This window comes from Protopterus annectens, chromosome 6.part0 (assembly GCF_019279795.1).
Source record: "Protopterus annectens isolate FY-2018-M chromosome 6.part0, PAN1.0, whole genome shotgun sequence".
NCBI lineage: Eukaryota > Metazoa > Chordata > Ceratodontiformes > Protopteridae > Protopterus > Protopterus annectens.
Genome location: NC_056737.1, coordinates 297,476,797 through 297,494,730, shown reverse-complemented (window position 1 = coordinate 297,494,730; position 17,934 = coordinate 297,476,797). Strand labels below are relative to the sequence as shown.

The following is a 17,934-nucleotide window of genomic DNA, read 5'->3' as shown; positions in this document are numbered from 1 at the left end:
CGGATCCAAACCCACAGGTTGAGAAACAAATGAAAATGACAGCATCAAATCTGAAGTTGTTCCCTCACAATCATTGCTCTGCTCATCGTATCTGAACTCTTCAGAAAATGAAGAATTCTTTTTTTGCTTACCAGTAATCCAGTATGAGAGTGATTACCAGCCTGAGCTAAGCCCAATAAATCATACCTACCTAAAGTAACAAGACAGGATGAGATAAAGGTTGAACTTTCTGCTTCTTTGTAACAGTAATCTCCATATAAGCACACTGATTCTTGTCAAGGACTTCACCCTGGGGAGCAGGCATCACAGTCTGGGTAGACAAGTATTCTCCACTCTTTCCTCCAAGACTGACAAGGGCTGCTCTCTCATGCCAGCCAAGGATAATCCAAAAGCCACAGAGGATGTGTCTAACCTCCAGTCAATGGTGGCTGTAGAGAAAAAGATGAATGTTCTAAGGTACCAGAAATGGCTAAAACCACCCATCTGCAGCTGAGGCATTTTAGAAGTCTGATGTGGAGGCAAAGGGTGTTTGTTAATGGTTTACTTTTTGTGGCTAGAGGAAGGAAGAATTGAAGAAGCAGTAGGTTGTTCCATGCTAAAGCCGGGAAGGCAGCCTGAACTTCAGGTAAAACTGACAGCAGCAGTCGGTAAAAATGTAGAAATCAAAAAAGTAATATTTTACTTCAAAAACATGTGACAAGCACCACACACACGTATCCCAACCCCATGAACACAATCTATAAAAGTTCTCAAAAAAGTTACAGTAAACATTAAAACAAAGTTTGCATTAAAAGTAATACAAGAACCACAGTCTTCCAACTGACAGAAAAGTCCCGAGACAGTCCAACAAAAATAAAATTTTTAGCTTAAAACAGTTTTACACAAAAAACTACCATTTTAGTCATAATATAAACTGAAATATCCTCTGCTCATGAATGGAGAAATGCTAGTTGACGAGCTCTTTGGCGTCAGGAAAGCTCTGAAGGGCTTAGCGGCCAGACCGCTGATTTTATCCAGCTCTGTTTGCACTCTGAAAGGTCTAAACACTTGGAAGGTGCACTTAAGCTTTGGAAGCAGGCCAGCTGTTACATCCTATGCAGGATATAACTCATACATCTAAGACTACTGCAGCAGTGATCAAATGATGAACATCATGGTATAATAACTATGTACAGAGTAGCAGTACAGAGGTGAATCTGAAAAGACTCATAAGAAAAAGTTCAATTATGTAACCTTATTCTGCACAGGGTACTTGTAAGGGCACCAAACAATGTATGTAGTATGTATGTAGGCCTGCACCAAATTATGATGTTTCCCAAAATTTCCCTGAGGTATTAGTCATGTTTTTAAAATATTTTCTACACAATTATGCCAAGTATTTTATGACATACACGACCCGCGGTGGTGGTGCTGCGGTATCGTTGTCGCCTCACAGTTAGACGTTGCCCGTTCGATTCTCAGTTAGAGCGTCTTCTGTGTGGTGACATGCGTGATCGGGCATTCCTTCGTTGAAGGTTGTGCGTTAGGCCCGGCAAGCCAGCATGTAAAACTCTACTGCCAATCATTAGCGGACCGAAGTTCTGACTCCTAACAGGGAAAAGCCCAGACAGACACGCAAGATCTTGACCACAACCTCTTCTTACTCTATTAATGTGGTTACCTGAACAAAGAACTTTTTTACACTAATCAGATATGACCTGTTAGCCAAGTATCTATGCTGCCTAGAGTCTATTACTTTGTTGAAAAAGTAATACAATGCTTGATTTAGGACTACTGTGGTCAAACAGACATATCTGTAGCATCCTATTTCTAGCCTGTTTCCACAATGGTGAGGAATTACTTTCATCTGTCAAGTAGTGTTTAAGTATATTACCTTCTTAATGTCTGATTAAAATGTCAGGTGGTAACAAGTCTCCCGCTACCTTCCTACCTCAGTTATGTTAAACCGTAAAGGTAAGCTCCATCTGGCTTCAACCCATATGCCCTCTTTTAAGTTCCATCAGAATCCTTTATTGTGTGTACACACTGGCGTTGCTCTCACTGTCCAGAGAAGCACTATTTGGACTCTGTGCCTCCTTTCCCTTCTTTTCCTCTAATGATAATCAGCTGAAATATCTCTGACTGAAACACAGCATGCAAGTGAGTACCTAAAATTTGCTCTCTTACCTTCTTGCCAGCGATGTAGCCTCCGGCTGCCCCAAAACTCTTTGTAAAGGTTCCCATCAAGACATCAATATCTTGCGGATTGATTCCAAAGTATTCTACCACACCTCGACCAGTTGGCCCTAAAGCGCCAATGCTGTGTGCTTCATCCAAATAAAGGTATGCTTTGTACTTGTTTTTCAGTGCAATCACCTCAGGTAAGCGTACAATGGATCCCTCCATACTGGTAGAAGAAAGAACAACGTTAAACCCAAAGGAATGATAAATTCTAAAGTTATGTACTTACCAAAATGCTAGATCCGTGTTGCCTTCTGTCCATCTCAACCTTTGGGTATTCAGATCTGACAGCTGGCAACCTTTGAATCTTCACCTCCTTTCCAAAGCTCCTAGATCAGATTTACCTAGAATAATCACAACTTTGCTTATACAGAAGAACTTTGGTATTACAATCTGATAATACGCATTAAGGGAGACAACTAACAATGGTTCTATGATCAGACCTCGTGATGGTCTGCTAGATCTACCTCGAGCCCTGAAGAGAAGTAAATGATAACCTGGAAGGGAGAAGGCGGGAAGGGTGGTTAAGACAGACAGAAAAAGACAACTCAGATCCAACGTTATGGTTAGTTAAGTATATAACTATCATATCATATCATATCCAATGTCTCTTCCGTCTGCCTCGACCTTTGAGAAACGTCTACAGCCATTCAACTGGGTGGCCCTATTAGAGAACATTTTGCAGTATGGTGGAGCCTAAGCTGATATGAATTGAGACTGCATATCCAACTTTTCATGAGTGATGAATGTAGGAGTAGAAACCCATGTGGCCACTGCACAACTGTCATCCAAACAACTGTGATCAAAAAGCTATAGAGGTAGCAACTGCCCTGGTAGATCAGCCTTAGGTCTAAAAGGCAAGGGAATACCTCTTGAGGAATACACAAAGGAAATACAATCAGATATCCATCTAGACAAAGTTACTTTTGAAACAGATAGTCATTGTTTTGTCTTAGAAAAGGACACAAATTTGGTCAGATTTCCTAACATATTTATCATCAGTACAATGAAGCATGTACTCTCCTTTGTTACTGAACTGTGGAAAAAAAAAGGCAACTCAAGGGACTGGTTCAAGGCAGACTCCAAGGTTACTTTAGGAAGAAAGGATGGATTAGTCCTGAAGGAAAGATAAGGTGTGGAGGGTGTGATGATGTGAGGTATTACCATCTGTGCCAGGAATAATAAGGCAGTGCATGTGTAACATATGCCAGCATAGTTAGCTGGAGTTTTGTAAATAATTTTGTGTCATTTGACTCTCACACTGACTTATACAGATGCTTATGTTAAAATAAATCAAAAGTGTCATTAGAACTGATAAAATGTTTATGTTTAAACAAAGAATTTTGGAAGGGAAGAGCAGAAGCTTTTGAAATTATGCTACAGCTTTCAGATACTTCAAGAGATCTTAGCAAAGCTCTAAGTGTGTATTGTACCAGAGTCAGGTGATCAAATGCAATGTCATTGCATAAGAGGATGGAACTCTCACAGCAGTTTGTTTTCTTTGGAAACTGATGTATAAAAAATCTACATCAGTTATCAGAGTCAGTTGAGTTAGTACAGTTTAGTTTGAAGCTCATCACCTTGCCTTGTGGAAGTAAGCATCTCAGTATCCTAATCGTGCCTTGCTGTATTAAGTTAGCTACGGAACAGTATTCTTTAGACAGTCGGAAAATGCAGTGACATTATGTTAAGTATTGTTTTTCTGCATCTGTGTGAATCTGTCCAACTGTGTTATGTTTCTCCTGTGATTGAAACTCTGGTGTTTACTGTACTTAGATATTTAGTATTCTCATGTTTTCTATTTTATTATTTACTATAAAATATTTTTATACCTTTCATTGTGGGTGGTCTTTTAGAAAATACTTTTAACATTTTGAGAGTACTTGGACTTATTTTAGTGACAGAGTGGCCACTCCAAAAAGCCTTGCTGCTTCGGTTACACTCTACCATTTATATTAGTATTTATTTTACTCAGTATATTTGGATACCTTTGTAACAGCCTGTGAGTGGTTGCCTGGTGGCAGGGTGGTTACCTTATAGACTGGGCAGAAGGGGTACAACTAGTAAATGTGTACCAGGCTTTCCCAGGAGTTTGTGTGAGAAAATCAAATACCAGGTGTGGGTATGTCAGGTGTGGGTATGTCAGCTACTTGGAACTAGGGCACAGTGTTCCAAAGAGATTCTTGTTTGGGATCTGGAGAGAAAGAGTCCAGTCCCAGGTCTTGATCATGCTCCTTGAGTACTTTTGGGAGAAATTATGCTTGATGCAGAGAGCTGCATCTTAAAATACTGTGTAAATCCATTCCTGATTTAGTAGCTGTCTCTCACTGGTGTCAGTGGTGAGGATTGAAGCGCCTTGATTACTGGCCCAGGGTTGAGAGGCCATCATAAAGGGCAGTAGGATAAGGCCTGTAATTTAAGAAAAATCCTTCAGGCTGCAGTAATCACCATGACAAAGGTTTCAGGACAAAAACTTGAGGACCACAATAGTTGCTGACTCAAATGGAGATTTTATCAAGGTCTGAAGGAGGAAAGGAAGATACCAAATAGCAGCCAGATCTCTTACTGGAGATAAAAATAAAAAGGTGCCTTTCAGGAATGCTTTATAGAGAATTTTGAAGACTCAATAGGAGTATGATCTTGACATATGTGAACATTAGAGATAGTTATTCTACTATTAAGGTTCAGATGGCAGCGAAGTCCTGAATGAAACAGTCCAAAAAGAAAATCCAAAACTGTCTGAACTGGAGCAGAAAAAAGATCCAATCCCTTGGAAGCAATCCAGATAGAATGTTTATATTTACTATCATTTTTGCTTTCCTAGTAGATGTTTTTTGGAATGAGGAAAGACTATGAAGCACTCATTCAGAAAGCCTGAGATGTCTGGTCATCATCTGAACCAGAGGGAAAAAAAGTCTGTTTAAGGGATTCCAGATTTGGGTGAAGTTGAGACGACAGGTGAGAGATCAAACATGGAAATGGGTCCAGAGCCCAATGCAGCTGAAGAAGATGAGGCCACAGGAAAAGAAAAACTGTCTGGGCTAGAAGAGGGCAATGATGATCACTGTCATTCTGCAATGGGTGGCCTTCTATAGAAACCTGATGATCAAAGGTGTTGCGGGACAAGTATACAGGATACCTGGGGAGGGGGGGGGGCAAAGATCTAGAATAGTATTCCCTGGAAAGTGTCCCTCTTGGGAAATCAGTGCAAATAAGATGCTGCATTTGATGTTGAAGACTTTCATAAAGAGATCATAGCACGGCTGTCCCCAGAGACAAAAACTTCCAGTTGCCACTATTGAATTGAGGGACCACCCATGACTCATCAAGATGCTCCTGCTTACATTGTCCACTAGCATTTCAGATTTCCCAGGTTTACCCACACCCCACGCATTTCCTAAATCCCAATGTTTTATCCACAGGGACAGTTCAGTCAACAATAAGCACTACCATCATCCGATTAATAAAACAGTACAGAGACCAGAATAAATTACAATAAGCTCCAAGTAGCAGGTAATGAAAAAACCCTGAAAGAGAAAATAATTTGTGTGTGTGTGTGTGTGTGTGTGTGTATATATATATATATATATATATATATATATATATATATATATATATATATTATATATGTATATGATCTCTCTCTCTCTCTCTCTATATATATATATATATATATATATATATATATATATATATATATATATATATATATATATATATATTATACACAACACATACAGACACAAAAACACACACACAAGCACATAGATACATACATACACTAGGAGAAAAGGGCAGAAAAGAAAACCTCTCAAAAGGGCAGAGCACAATGTTTTCAAAGAAATAGGAAATAATTCACCAAGAAAGACAACCCCGAACTATCTACCTGAAAAACAACAAAAAGGAAAGGAGGATGGCTGAAAGGAGCCAAATATAGGAAAATTTTAGACTCATCTCTGGTGACCCTTTTCAGGCACATCTGTCACTGAAACTGCAAACAAGATCTGAGGAGCCTCAGACAGGCAGGGCACTGTAGGAGAGGAAGTGGAGCTTCAGAGCATGAAGATTCTAAATTCCTGTCTACCACATCAGTTGGATCCAAATACTCAAAGGTCGAGAAGGAAGGAAAAGACAACATCATATCTTATTTTTATGATTTGTTAATCCAGGTAATGCATTGTTCCAAAGGATTAATTTCAGTCACTGCCCAGGTAACAATAAGCTGTACAGAAAAAACAATCATAACTTGCAAATAAATGTTCTAATGACACCAGACAATGGGCATATTAGATTCACATTCATTCAGAAAGAATTATAAATTAAACAGAACAGTCATTCTTAACCTAATTTAATAAATGGGAGGTGAATTACACTCTGAAAAACTTGGTAGCGCAACATTCTTTGACCTCTCCAAAACTTTTGACACTGTATCACAAGCAAAGTCCTGGTCTCTTAGTGTTGTCCAGTTGTTTGATACTTCTCAGTAACAGACTTAAGTCTGTACAATGGAATAAAGCTATCTGCTATCTTTAGTACTTTTCCACTCATACTCTACACACCTACATCAGCCTTCCTTTCATTCTTTTGAATCAAGGCTCATGGGGCTAATTCCTGAAAGTTATAAAAAAAAAAAAAAAAAAAAAAACCTTCTCTCCCAAGTTACCCCTTGCTATAATTTTTCCAATAATCCATACACACAACACAATACTATACCTCTTCCCTTCTCCATCTACTCTCTCTACAGTCAATTCCACATGCCTTGGGAAAGTCTACATAACCAGCCTACTCACTGTAACTCTACATAACCAGTTTACATTCAATATTTATACACAGAGACAGTACAAAATCTAACCTCCCACTAGGAATTCTGTATAGTGTAAAAGCATTCTTCACAGACAGTGCTAGTCTCTTGTGCCATTTCACCCCGGGTGATCAAGTCATTCACCCTGCTAGACAGGGGTCCAGGGAAGTAAATACTGTGGGAAGAAATAGCCAGGGAATTGTTATGGCTAGGCTTGTATAGGCCCTAGGGCCGATAGCCTAGTACCAACCTATGAACCTATTTATCTGGCTCCCTACTGAAACATCGGATCTCACAATTTTGAGTCCTGAATAAAAAAAAAAAGGGAAAATATAGGATGAAATGCAGATCTCGAACACTGCTCTTCTCCATTAACCTTATTTTTTCAAGAGGGTCAAGCTTTCCTTCCCTAAACTTATATGTACCAATTCTGAGATCACCATCTAACACTGGGAAGGAATGCCTTGCATAAAAGGTTTCCAATGTGCATAGATGAATGTGAGGCTCCATATGGGATTGCAGTGTTCACGGATTCCAGAGGACTGAAAAAGGCTTAGAAGAGAGCCCCTTCCCTGACAATAAACTGATTTTTGTTAGGGTAGGCAAATATAAAACATCCATATATAAGGGAAAGGTTTTACTTTCTCCAGCATCTGGCTTGCCACTACCATAGACATGCATTTTGTGAACACCTTGTCATCTGAGGTGAGACCAAATGGCAGAGTCTAGAGCTGGCAGTGACTGGCTCCTAGCAAGAGGCACAGAAATTTCCTGCATTCCTTTCAGATTTTTAAGTGAATACAGGCAAGTGTCACACAAGCTTCCTAAAGGGTAATCTATGCTTTACCTTCTATGCGCAAGAATGATCCAGCAATCAATCTCCTTCACTTACACAAATCCAGTGCAAAAGCAAACACCCACTTAAGAGATCTAAACTCATACTGTCAGGTCACCACCAGCAGATGGAGTGACAGGTACTTAAACCCAACATATCCCCAGTTTCTGCAATAGGTCTGTACTGCATATCAAGCAGATATTTTCCTAACATGCAGAACCAGTCTGGATGACTCGACAGGGGATATCAAATTTTCACCTGGGACATGTAGGGAAAATCTACTTTGTTCATTTAATCCTAAACAGCAGAAAGCTAATTAATCCTTTTGCTTCCTGAAATCCTCTAAAATCAGGTAACCACTGGTTTCTTGAGAGCTTTTCTCTAAAATCATGTGCTGAAAACACACTTCATAAGATTGGCAATATCTGCTAAATAACGGGATTAACAGAAAATGTAAAACATGAAAAGTTCTTTGGTAAAAATGGGCTATGCATGGGTGTTAATATCAAATGCATGTCTGCAGGTGCTGATTTTATACAGCAGACTTACAAAAGAAAAACTGTTATTTTCCAAAAAATATTGCTGTTATGGCCAGTAAATGGTTGCATCTCTATAAGCATGCAAAACAAAACTAAGATATCCATGTTCACCCGCAAGAGCACTTTCCTATGACATAAAGGATGAGGTAGCACATGAAAAAAATGTGTTAGACTGTCAAATATCACTGGCAACAGTGTGTGCCTTAATACTTTTCATAACAGGGAACCATTTGTTAACCTGTAGGCCACACAGCTTTTATGAAATTAATAGAGGTATGAAAACACTGCTCTTAGACATAACTGCTTTACCAATCATTTAAATCTCAGAATGTTTTTATATTACTCACCATATTGTAAATTAATTTTTTTACACATTATCCACTGCTTGCATATACCACCCCACCATTACAGTATCCCACCTCTGTGTTTGCATTTTTACTGTATACATGTAAAATACCTATTTGTTTCTAACTTTTTACAAATACTCTCCAACTCTAGTGCTGTACATCCTGTGCTGACCACTTCACTATGTGCGCTTAGTTTTAGGTATATATTTGTACCACAATTTCAAAAATTAGGCTTTAAAAATACTAACAAATATACTCATTTCTGGAATATATGGATGTCTCCTGTAAAGACAAGTATGCTCTTCCAGGACACACAGGAACCCTGCTTTCCCCAATGACTACACTCTTCTAGGAATGCGTTAAAAGGGGAAAGTTAGTCTCTTACAGTACTGAGTGATGTGGATGACCGTCTTAGTTATCTCAATGGCCACAAACTCAGTAAGAATCTATGAACCTAAGAAGTTCCAGCAATACTGTCAGCACTGTCAAAATTACACCGGGCCACAAAACAGCTCAGGATCTTGACTGGGTCCTCATTAATTAAAATGTCAAGATAGACTAAAATGAGAAGTTATGTACCTACCATAACGTTCCATGTTAGTTGTCTTCTCTCGCCTTCTTTCTTGCTGGATGGGTTCGGAGCCGATCCTCGGCTCAGACTCGGCCACTTACTAAAGCTCGAGAGCTAATTTTACCGGCTCGAGGCAACCCTATATCCCATGATACAAGGCGATAACTACCCAGATCTCGTTTGGTAGCTAAGGAAAAATTATACAATATATTCCTCCAACTGGAGAGGAGGAGGAAGAGGTAATAATCCCCCAAAAAGGACCAACCTGATCTAGTGACACTAGTAAGCTGATTAACTGGAAAAATTGGATCAAGACTCTTCAAGGAAGAAGAACAATCTTCTCAGTCTGATCAGGCTAGGGGGATGGTGGGCGGGACGCAAGAAAGAAGGCGAGAGAAGACAACTAACATGGAACGTTATGGTAGGTACATAACTTCTCAATGTTAAGTTGTCAATCTCGCCTTCATTCTTGCTGGATGGGACCGCGTCCCTAGCACCTTTATCCTGGGTGGCTCAATGGAACAGACTCTTGAGAACGGTGGAACCAAAATTTGCTCTGTACCTGGAGGCCAAGTCTAATTTGTAATGCGAAACAAAGGTATGAGGAGAGGCCCATGTGGCTGCTGCACAAATAGTGTCTATTGGAAGTCTAGCCTGAAAAGCTGTAGATGTAGCTAGTGCTCTAGTGGAATGGGCTTTTGGCCTAGAAATCAACTGTTTACCTCTGAGTTGATAAATGCATGTAATCACAGAAGACAGCCACCTAGATAGGGTTCTCTGCATAGGATAAAAACAGTTGATCAGATTTCCTAAATTGTTTGGTTCTGTCCAGATAATATCTGAGTTGGCGGTGAACATCGAGATAATGTAGTTTTTGTTCCGCTCTATCAGAATAATTTGGGAAAAGAACTGGAAGATCAATAGATTGATTTAAGTTAGTCTGCGATGCCACTTTGGGTAAGAAAGACGGATTAGTCCTTAGAGAAACTCTGTCTTTGTGGAATATTAAGTATGGAGGACGAATGCAGAGGGCATGAAGCTCAGATACTCTCCTGGCAGAAGTAATGGCGACTAGAAAGAGTGTCTTCCAAGAAAGAAATTTCAATGAACAGGTAAGCCACAGGTTCGAAAGGGAGAAGAATCAAGGATGTTAAAATTAAATTTAGATCCCACTGTGGTGGGGGGTCTCTAATCGGTGGTTTAAGCAAAAATATACCTCTAAGGAATGCCTTGCAAAGTTTATGTGACATGATGTTGTGGTCCAACAAGCCGATATGAAAATTTGAAATGGCTGCCAACTGAATTTTTACTGTGGAGGAAGAAGATCCTGAATGAAAAATCTCAGCTAGGAAGTCCAAGACCGAATGAATCAGAGCAGTAAAGGGATCTATGTTCCTAGCTTTTGCCCAGAAGGAGAAACGTTGCCATTTACTAGTGTAAATCCTTCTGGTGGAAGATTTAAGGGAAGCTGCTATGATATCCCAAACGGGATTAGAAATCATAGGAAGCCTGGCTACGGATAGAAGTGGAGCAACCAAGCAGTGAGGTTGAGAGAAGGTATGGATTGGTGCAGCTGCCCCGACTGGTGGGTCAGAAGATCTGGAACCGGGTCCAGTTGCCATGGCTGTACCAAAAGATAACAATGTAGGAACGGAAACCATATCTGTCGAGGCCAATAAGGGGCAATGAGAATCATCTTGGCTCTCAAGGCGGTTGCTTTCTGAATTACTTGTGGTATTAGAGGAAAAGGAGGAAAGGCATAGAGAAGTCCCAGGGGCCAATCTTGGATTAGAGTGTCTCTGGGGGGATGGCCTGGAAGGGGGAAGAGAGAGAAGAAGTCGGGCATTTGCTGTTTTGAGGCGTAGCAAAAAGATCGCAGCAAGGAAGGCCCCACTTCTGAAAAATCTCTTCGGTCACAGATTGTTTGAGAGACCACTCATGAGGCATGAGAATAGCTCTGCTCAACCTGTCCGCTATGATGTTGGATTTCCCGGGGATATGCGTTGCTATCAGAAACCGCTGAGAAGAGATTGCCCACTGCCAAAGTCTGAGTGCCTCTCGACACAGTGGATAGGACTTGGTTCCGCCCTGCTTGTTGATATACCACACTACGGACATATTGTCCGTTTGGACTGCAATAGTTCCCAGGGGAAGAGAGTCGTGGAGGGCTTGCAACATTAAAAGCACTGCTCTCATCTCCAGGACATTTATGTGCAGGTGGCATTCAAAAGGTTGCCAAGTGCCATGGACCATCCTGCCCTGATAATGCCCCCCCACCCCCACCCGATCAGGGAGGCGTCCGATGTAACCGTGGCGACCGGGGCGAGAGGAACAAAGGGTCTGTATCCACCAGGTCAGATGCCTTTTGCAAATTGGAGTTATTATGATCCTGTGACGCATGGGAAGTCGTTGAAAGGACCATTGGGCGAACAGCATCCATTGTAGGAGATGCATGTAAAAGCGGGCAAGGGGAAGAAGTGTTATGGTGGCCACCATAAGACCCAATACTTTCAGGGCAAACCTGGCCAGAATTTTGTCGCTCTGAAGAATCACATGGATGTGGTTTTGAATATCCAAGATCCTTTGGTCTGTTAACTTTGCTGAAAGTTGTACGGTGTCCAATTTTGCGCCTATAAAGGTAATAGATTGACAGGGCGACAAGGCAGATTTTTTGAAATTTATAGAAATCCCTAGCCCTCTGCAAATGTGAATGGTGTAATCTCTGGCTTGGAGAAGTTGATGCCTGGTGGTGGCAGTGAGGAGCCAGTCGTCTAGATATGGAAACACCTGGAATCCTTGACGTCTCAGGTGAGCCGTAACCGCTGCCATACATTTGGTGAACACTCTGGGGGCTGTAGTGAGTCCAAATGGCAGGGCTCTGAACTGGAAGTGACTGGCCCCAGCCGGCGGAGAAACCTTCTGGAGCACCTGTGAATTTTTATGTGATAGTACGCATCCTGAAGGTCCACCGAGCACATCCAATTGTCCTTGCCCAGAAAGGGTAGAATGGACTGAAGCGTGACCATCTGGAACCTTGTTTTCTTTACAAACTTGTTTAGTTTGCTGAGATCTAATATTGGTCTCCAGTCCCCTGTCTTTTTTGGTACTAAAAAGAACCTTGAGTAGATTCCGGATCCTATTTGGTCTGCTGGGACTGGCTGGATGGCTCTTTTTGCTAGCAGTTTTGATATCTCTGGTATTGCTAGTTCCCTTAGACCGGGTGGAACGTCTGGTAGGGTTTCCTTTTGCTGAATTGGGGTTTGGATAAAGGGAATTTTGTAACCCTCGGATATGATCGACTGTACCCATTTGTCTTGAGAAAGGGAAAGCCAGGCTTTTGGGTACAGCAATAATCTTCCCCCGACTGCCTCCGAAGGTGGACAATCGGGCAACATCTCAGGGATGCTGGAAGAGTTTGTCAGAGAGAGACTCCCTGCTACCCTGATTCTGTGGACCCCCTCTGCCCCTAGGGCAGCGTCTGTTGTTGTTACCCCCTCTGCTTCTGGGGGTAAACTGACCTCGTGCGTCAGGCATGACTCCTTGAGATTTGCGGAACCACATTTTCCCTCCCTTCTGACCTTTTGGGTAAGGTCTTGAAGGGATGAGGAAATGGACTCCTACGGCAGAAAGAGTCTTGCCATCTTGTTCGCATCTAGTCAAGGTGTCTTTCACTTGAGGTCCGAACAAGTTCGAACCATCAGAGGGAGAGTTTGTGAAGGACGCCTTGAAGGGGTCTGCAAAATTACAAAGCCGCATCCAGGATTGACGCCTTAAAGCCACTCCTGTGCCTGCGGCCCTACTCGCTCCATCGGCTGCATATGAAATAAGCCGCATGGAGGAGTTAACAATGGAGTTTAGGATTCCTAGCTGTGAGTTAATTTTATCCTGGGACCCATCAGCTGACGGATCCTGTAAAACTTCCCCCAACTCTTTAAGAACATCTCTTTGAAGACGGGTGAAGTGACACAAATAGTTCAGCGACCACATGGCAAAGGTCACCGAAGGAAATATCCGCTTGCCGTACCAATCCATAGTCCTGGAATCCTTATTAGGAGGATGGACAGGTACTGAAGGATCAGCTAATACACCTTTTGTCAAAAATTGCCTATCAGGTGGGGCCGTAATGAATTTAGAAGGCCTCCGAGGAATGGGTTCCACCGAGTCTGGGGCCATCCACGCCTTCCAAGCCACCACGACCATAAGAGGGTCGAAAGGCGGAGACACCCAGGAGGTGGAGGGTCGAGACCCGAACGCCTCTAGGTATACCGACTCGTCCTCGGAAGGATTAAGGGAAGGCCAGTTCCCCCTCTGCTTAAGGAGTTCAAGGATGTCTGAAAAAGAGACATCCTCAGAGGGGGACCTTGGGGATCCCTCCGACTCATCCAAGTCAGTATCGGATGTAATAGACTCGGGGGAGTCTAGATATTTCCTCTTACATGTCCTCTTACATGGAGGCTCACCTGACGGGTCAGGAGAAGCCTCGGAAGAGGAAGATATTCCCAGTGGGGAAACCTGAGGAGTTGGATGGGTCCGGGAGCAAGAGAGTGGGAAGAGACGTCAGCAGGCACTGTAGTGGGAGGAGCTGATGGAACTGACCGTTGACTACGCCCTGGGGCTAGTACACTCCTCATCACCTCGAAGGCTCCCCCATCAGAAAGGCCAGAAGGCTCCCGCTCCGAAGAGATAGGAACCCCAGGCCGCACTGACAAGGACGGCTCCGAGGCTGATGGGGCTGAGCTCACCAGTGCCGAAGCTCCGAGAGGGAAAACTGGGTCGGACAAGGGTTTGATGCCACTCGCCCCCTCGGAGCCCACGAGAGAGACCAGATGCCCGGATCCCTCCAATGAAGACATCAAGGAGGAGATCGGAGCAGAGGACGACGGAGCCGAATGGGGAGGTGGTATCGGCTCCGAAGCCACAACAGGGACGGCTCCGAGGAGCTCTGGCTCCGAGCTCTGTAAGAGAGTCGAAGGAGGAATGTTAGGTGGATGTGTAATAGCTACTGTCTGTTGAGACGGGCTATGGAGCATTTGGGCTAACACCTGAGACTTTAATAGTCTACTCACCACTCTCTCAAGGTCGTGGTCGGACAGCCTGGACGACCGAGAAGACCGGCTCCGATGGCTCCGCTCCGAGAGCAGGGGTGATCTCGGAGCTGAATGTATCGACTCCAACGAAGGGGATCTTGATCTCTTTCTTGAGATAGGTGGAGCCGAAGGAGCCGAGGATACATCGTGCCCAGATTTAGCAGTATCGGTGCCGGATGGAGCTGATACTGTAACCTGTGACATAGAAGGATCGGCTCTGGCTGGAGCCGATCTCGTCACAGAAGGCGAACCAGTAGCCGATGGCTTAGGACTTGGAGCCGAAGGCTTAACTGGTTTCGAGGGCTTCCCCGGAGCCGACTTAGTCGGGGAGCTCTCAGGCTTTAATAAGCCCCTCAGTATTAATTTATTTCTGCGCTCCTGCAGGACTCTTGGGCTGAAGGCATGGCAGACAGCACAAGAGTCCTGAAGGTGCAGAGGTCCCAGGCAGTAAACACAAGAAGTGTGACCGTCTGTCAGAGACATTTTCTGACAGCACGAGTCACACTTCTTGAAGCCTGAGACCTTTGTATCCTTCGACATAACTGTGTCGGGGAAGCACTAAGTAACAAAACACAGACACACACACAATAAACACCCAATCCAAATAAAATTAAAACAGGGATACAAACACACCCAAACACCACACAGAATCCCTGACAAAAAATTAGGAAAGGGGGAGGCTTAAGACCTAACTTAGGGGAAGGGATAAATAACTGGAAAAAAAGGGAACACTAACGGAGATAGGGTTAAACTAATCGTTAAGAGTTTACACAACAATGATAGTGACTAAAACTAAAGGGGAGAGACTAAAAGTCTGAAATTTGAAAAACTTACCAGGAGCCGGTAAAAAAAGCACCTCGCAAGCGAAAGCGGCAAACAAGATCTGGGTAGTTATCGCCTTGCATCATGGGATATAGGGTTGCCTCGAGCCGGTAAAATTAGCTCTCGAGCTTTAGTAAGTGGCCGAGTCGGAGCCGAGGATCGGCTCCGAACCCATCCAGCAAGAATGAAGGCGAGATTGACAACTTAACATGTGTCTTTTAATGTCTGGCCTGAGACAGAAGGCTGGAACCTGAGCAAATGAGTTACACAGAGGAGGGATGCGAGGTTCAGGATGACAAAGGAGAACAACCTGTGGACTACCCTATTCAAAACCTTAAGAGGCTTAGGTTCCTTAAAGAAGAATGGCACAAAGGTGTTGCAGTGTCTAGGACCTAAGCTGAACTGCAGGATTACATTGAATGCTCAAACTGGATCTCATTCCAATCAGCTAGGGTCTTGTAGAAAGCACCCATTTTCTTGAGAGAACAGGAAGTGGCATATGGATGCATCCAGGCTGCAAAAATTGCATCGATGAGCAGACATTTTACTGGGAAGAACAGAAAATTGTTCCCCCTTCCCTAAATACTCCTCATGACACTGATGGTTTCTTAGGAAAGACCAAATGACGAACCTATGGAGTTAAGTGGAGAAGTGACATCACTATTCCTACCAAACTCAGATGCAAGAGCCTCAGGGTCCTCTTGGCTCCCTTCTCGGGACACAGAATGCAAGGAAGAACATCCCCTAATCCTAGCTCAAGAACTGATGGGGCTATGCTCAGTCGATGTAAGAGGCATACAGCACACAAAAGTTGAGCACTAGGGGTTTGGAAATGGAGAACTGACACTTTGGGACACAGCTGCCAAGTATAATAAAAAAAACAAAAGAAGCCTGCACACGGCTGGTACTGGTTTGAGTCTATAGTTCCTAATGCTGCAATCCCACACCCATGGCAGCAGATCTTGTAAAACATCTAACAGCTATCTGTTGACAAGGTCTTGAGTTGTAAAAACCTTGGTGAAAGGAGACTAGTAGACTCTCTTCTCTCAAGTTTATCAGGTTTTCATAGATCTGGTGGTGTGGTATAGTCAGGAGTGCTTGTTCCACAGTGGAATCATTAAGCACCTGCTGAAGAACCTCAGCAGCCATTTCTCAGATACAAGAAAATCAAGGATAAACTCTAACCTTTTGAACAGGAAAGGAGTAGTGCTTATACTTCAGGAAAAATCTCCCAAAGCAGTTGCCATGGATTTAAATTTGAAACTAGGATAAAACAACCAAGAACTCATATTAAGACAAGTTTATTAAGCAGTTAAGAGTTGAGTGCTTTCATACTCTTCAACATGGAACTTACTCAGAATTAACAGCCACAGGATCACACTCATACCACATACATATGATTACATGATCAAATTAATCCAATTAAAATAATGCACATTTAAAATTAAGACAGTATATACACAAGTCAAATAGAAAATGCACACAGTGTAACATTCTAATTCCACTTAATATCTAAGAAGCAGGGAAGTACATATTTTCTGCTGCACTTATAGCTACTGTCATTTCTTTCTGCATTTTACCAGGTTTTGCTGAATCTGATGTAATAGCTATTAATTCATGGTGTTTTACCATTTGTGCTAATTTTTCAAGTGGGTTCTGTGCTGTGTCTAGCTATTTAAATCACTTTTGAGCGAATTCTGTCATTTGTTGTATTTTCACTTTTTTCCTCCGAATTTGAAGCCACTGCTACTAACTGAACTGGTTATAACAGTCAGTTTTATCCAGCTGGTTGAGTTATGTTAAAGGAAAACTCCACCTTAGAACTAAAACAAATATTTTCTCACTGTATCTTTGTTTCTGAGCTATTTTAACACCTTAAAATCACTCTGACTGCTTCTTATAGAATTTTATTATGTTTTCCACAAAATGGCCACCAATGGGACTTGACATTAACCTTATCTTGCTTTTCTTCAAGCCTCTTTCCCATAATACAATTCAAGTCTGCTTTATATGGAAGCATGCTAGACATAAAGAAGTAGTACTGCATTCCCATGCCACTGACACACAATGGGATTAGTGTCAGTCACTAACATCTTGTATACCTTCTGTAACAGGACTGCTTCTTTTTGTTCTTGAATGACCCTCATTTGTGTGTGTGTCTCAGAGCTTGTTTGACAGTATACTAAGGAGATATACAGTTGCAACCAAAAAACTAGCTAAACTGCAGGCCTTTGTACAAAATATCTTTGTAGTCCAGGATGAATTGGCAGTCCCCCCCACACACACATACAAATGCACTTTGGTAAATGTGTTGATACTTTACAAGAATTACTAGAAAAACATATTTTCTGACTTTTCTCTAAATGTCACAGCCATCTTTGAAACTACATTTAAGTCATATTAAAATGTAAAGCAGTACAAACAAAAACCTAACCGCACAGAACTATTGGATATTGATTGTGGGTTTGTCAAATGAGAAGTCACCAAACCTTAAACCTCTGCAATATACATGGCATTCACCTCTTTCACCAAAGCTTTCATATACTGGCTCAATCAGTGTTCACTCTGACAGTAACTTTTTAAGCAATATCAACCTTCTAAAAATTCTAACATAACTAAAGAGAACCTGGATAATCTTAAAATACTGTTGCTCAATGCTAGGAGAATTATCAAAAAATTCCATTCCCAACAAACATTCTCTATCCTGGAAAA

At 42.3% G+C, this 17,934-nt stretch overlaps 1 protein-coding gene across 1 annotated transcript in view; it reads right to left on the bottom strand.

The window, feature by feature from the left end:
• Nucleotides 1-2,055: 2,055 nt before the first annotated feature.
• The window catches only part of LOC122803824 (serine palmitoyltransferase 2-like), a 581,324-nt gene continuing 565,445 nt past the window's right edge, over nucleotides 2,056-17,934 (bottom strand). Inside the window, exon 8 of the mRNA XM_044073509.1 lies at nucleotides 2,056-2,386. Coding sequence (XP_043929444.1) covers nucleotides 2,056-2,386 — 331 coding nt within the window. The remainder of the gene's footprint in view (nucleotides 2,387-17,934) is intronic.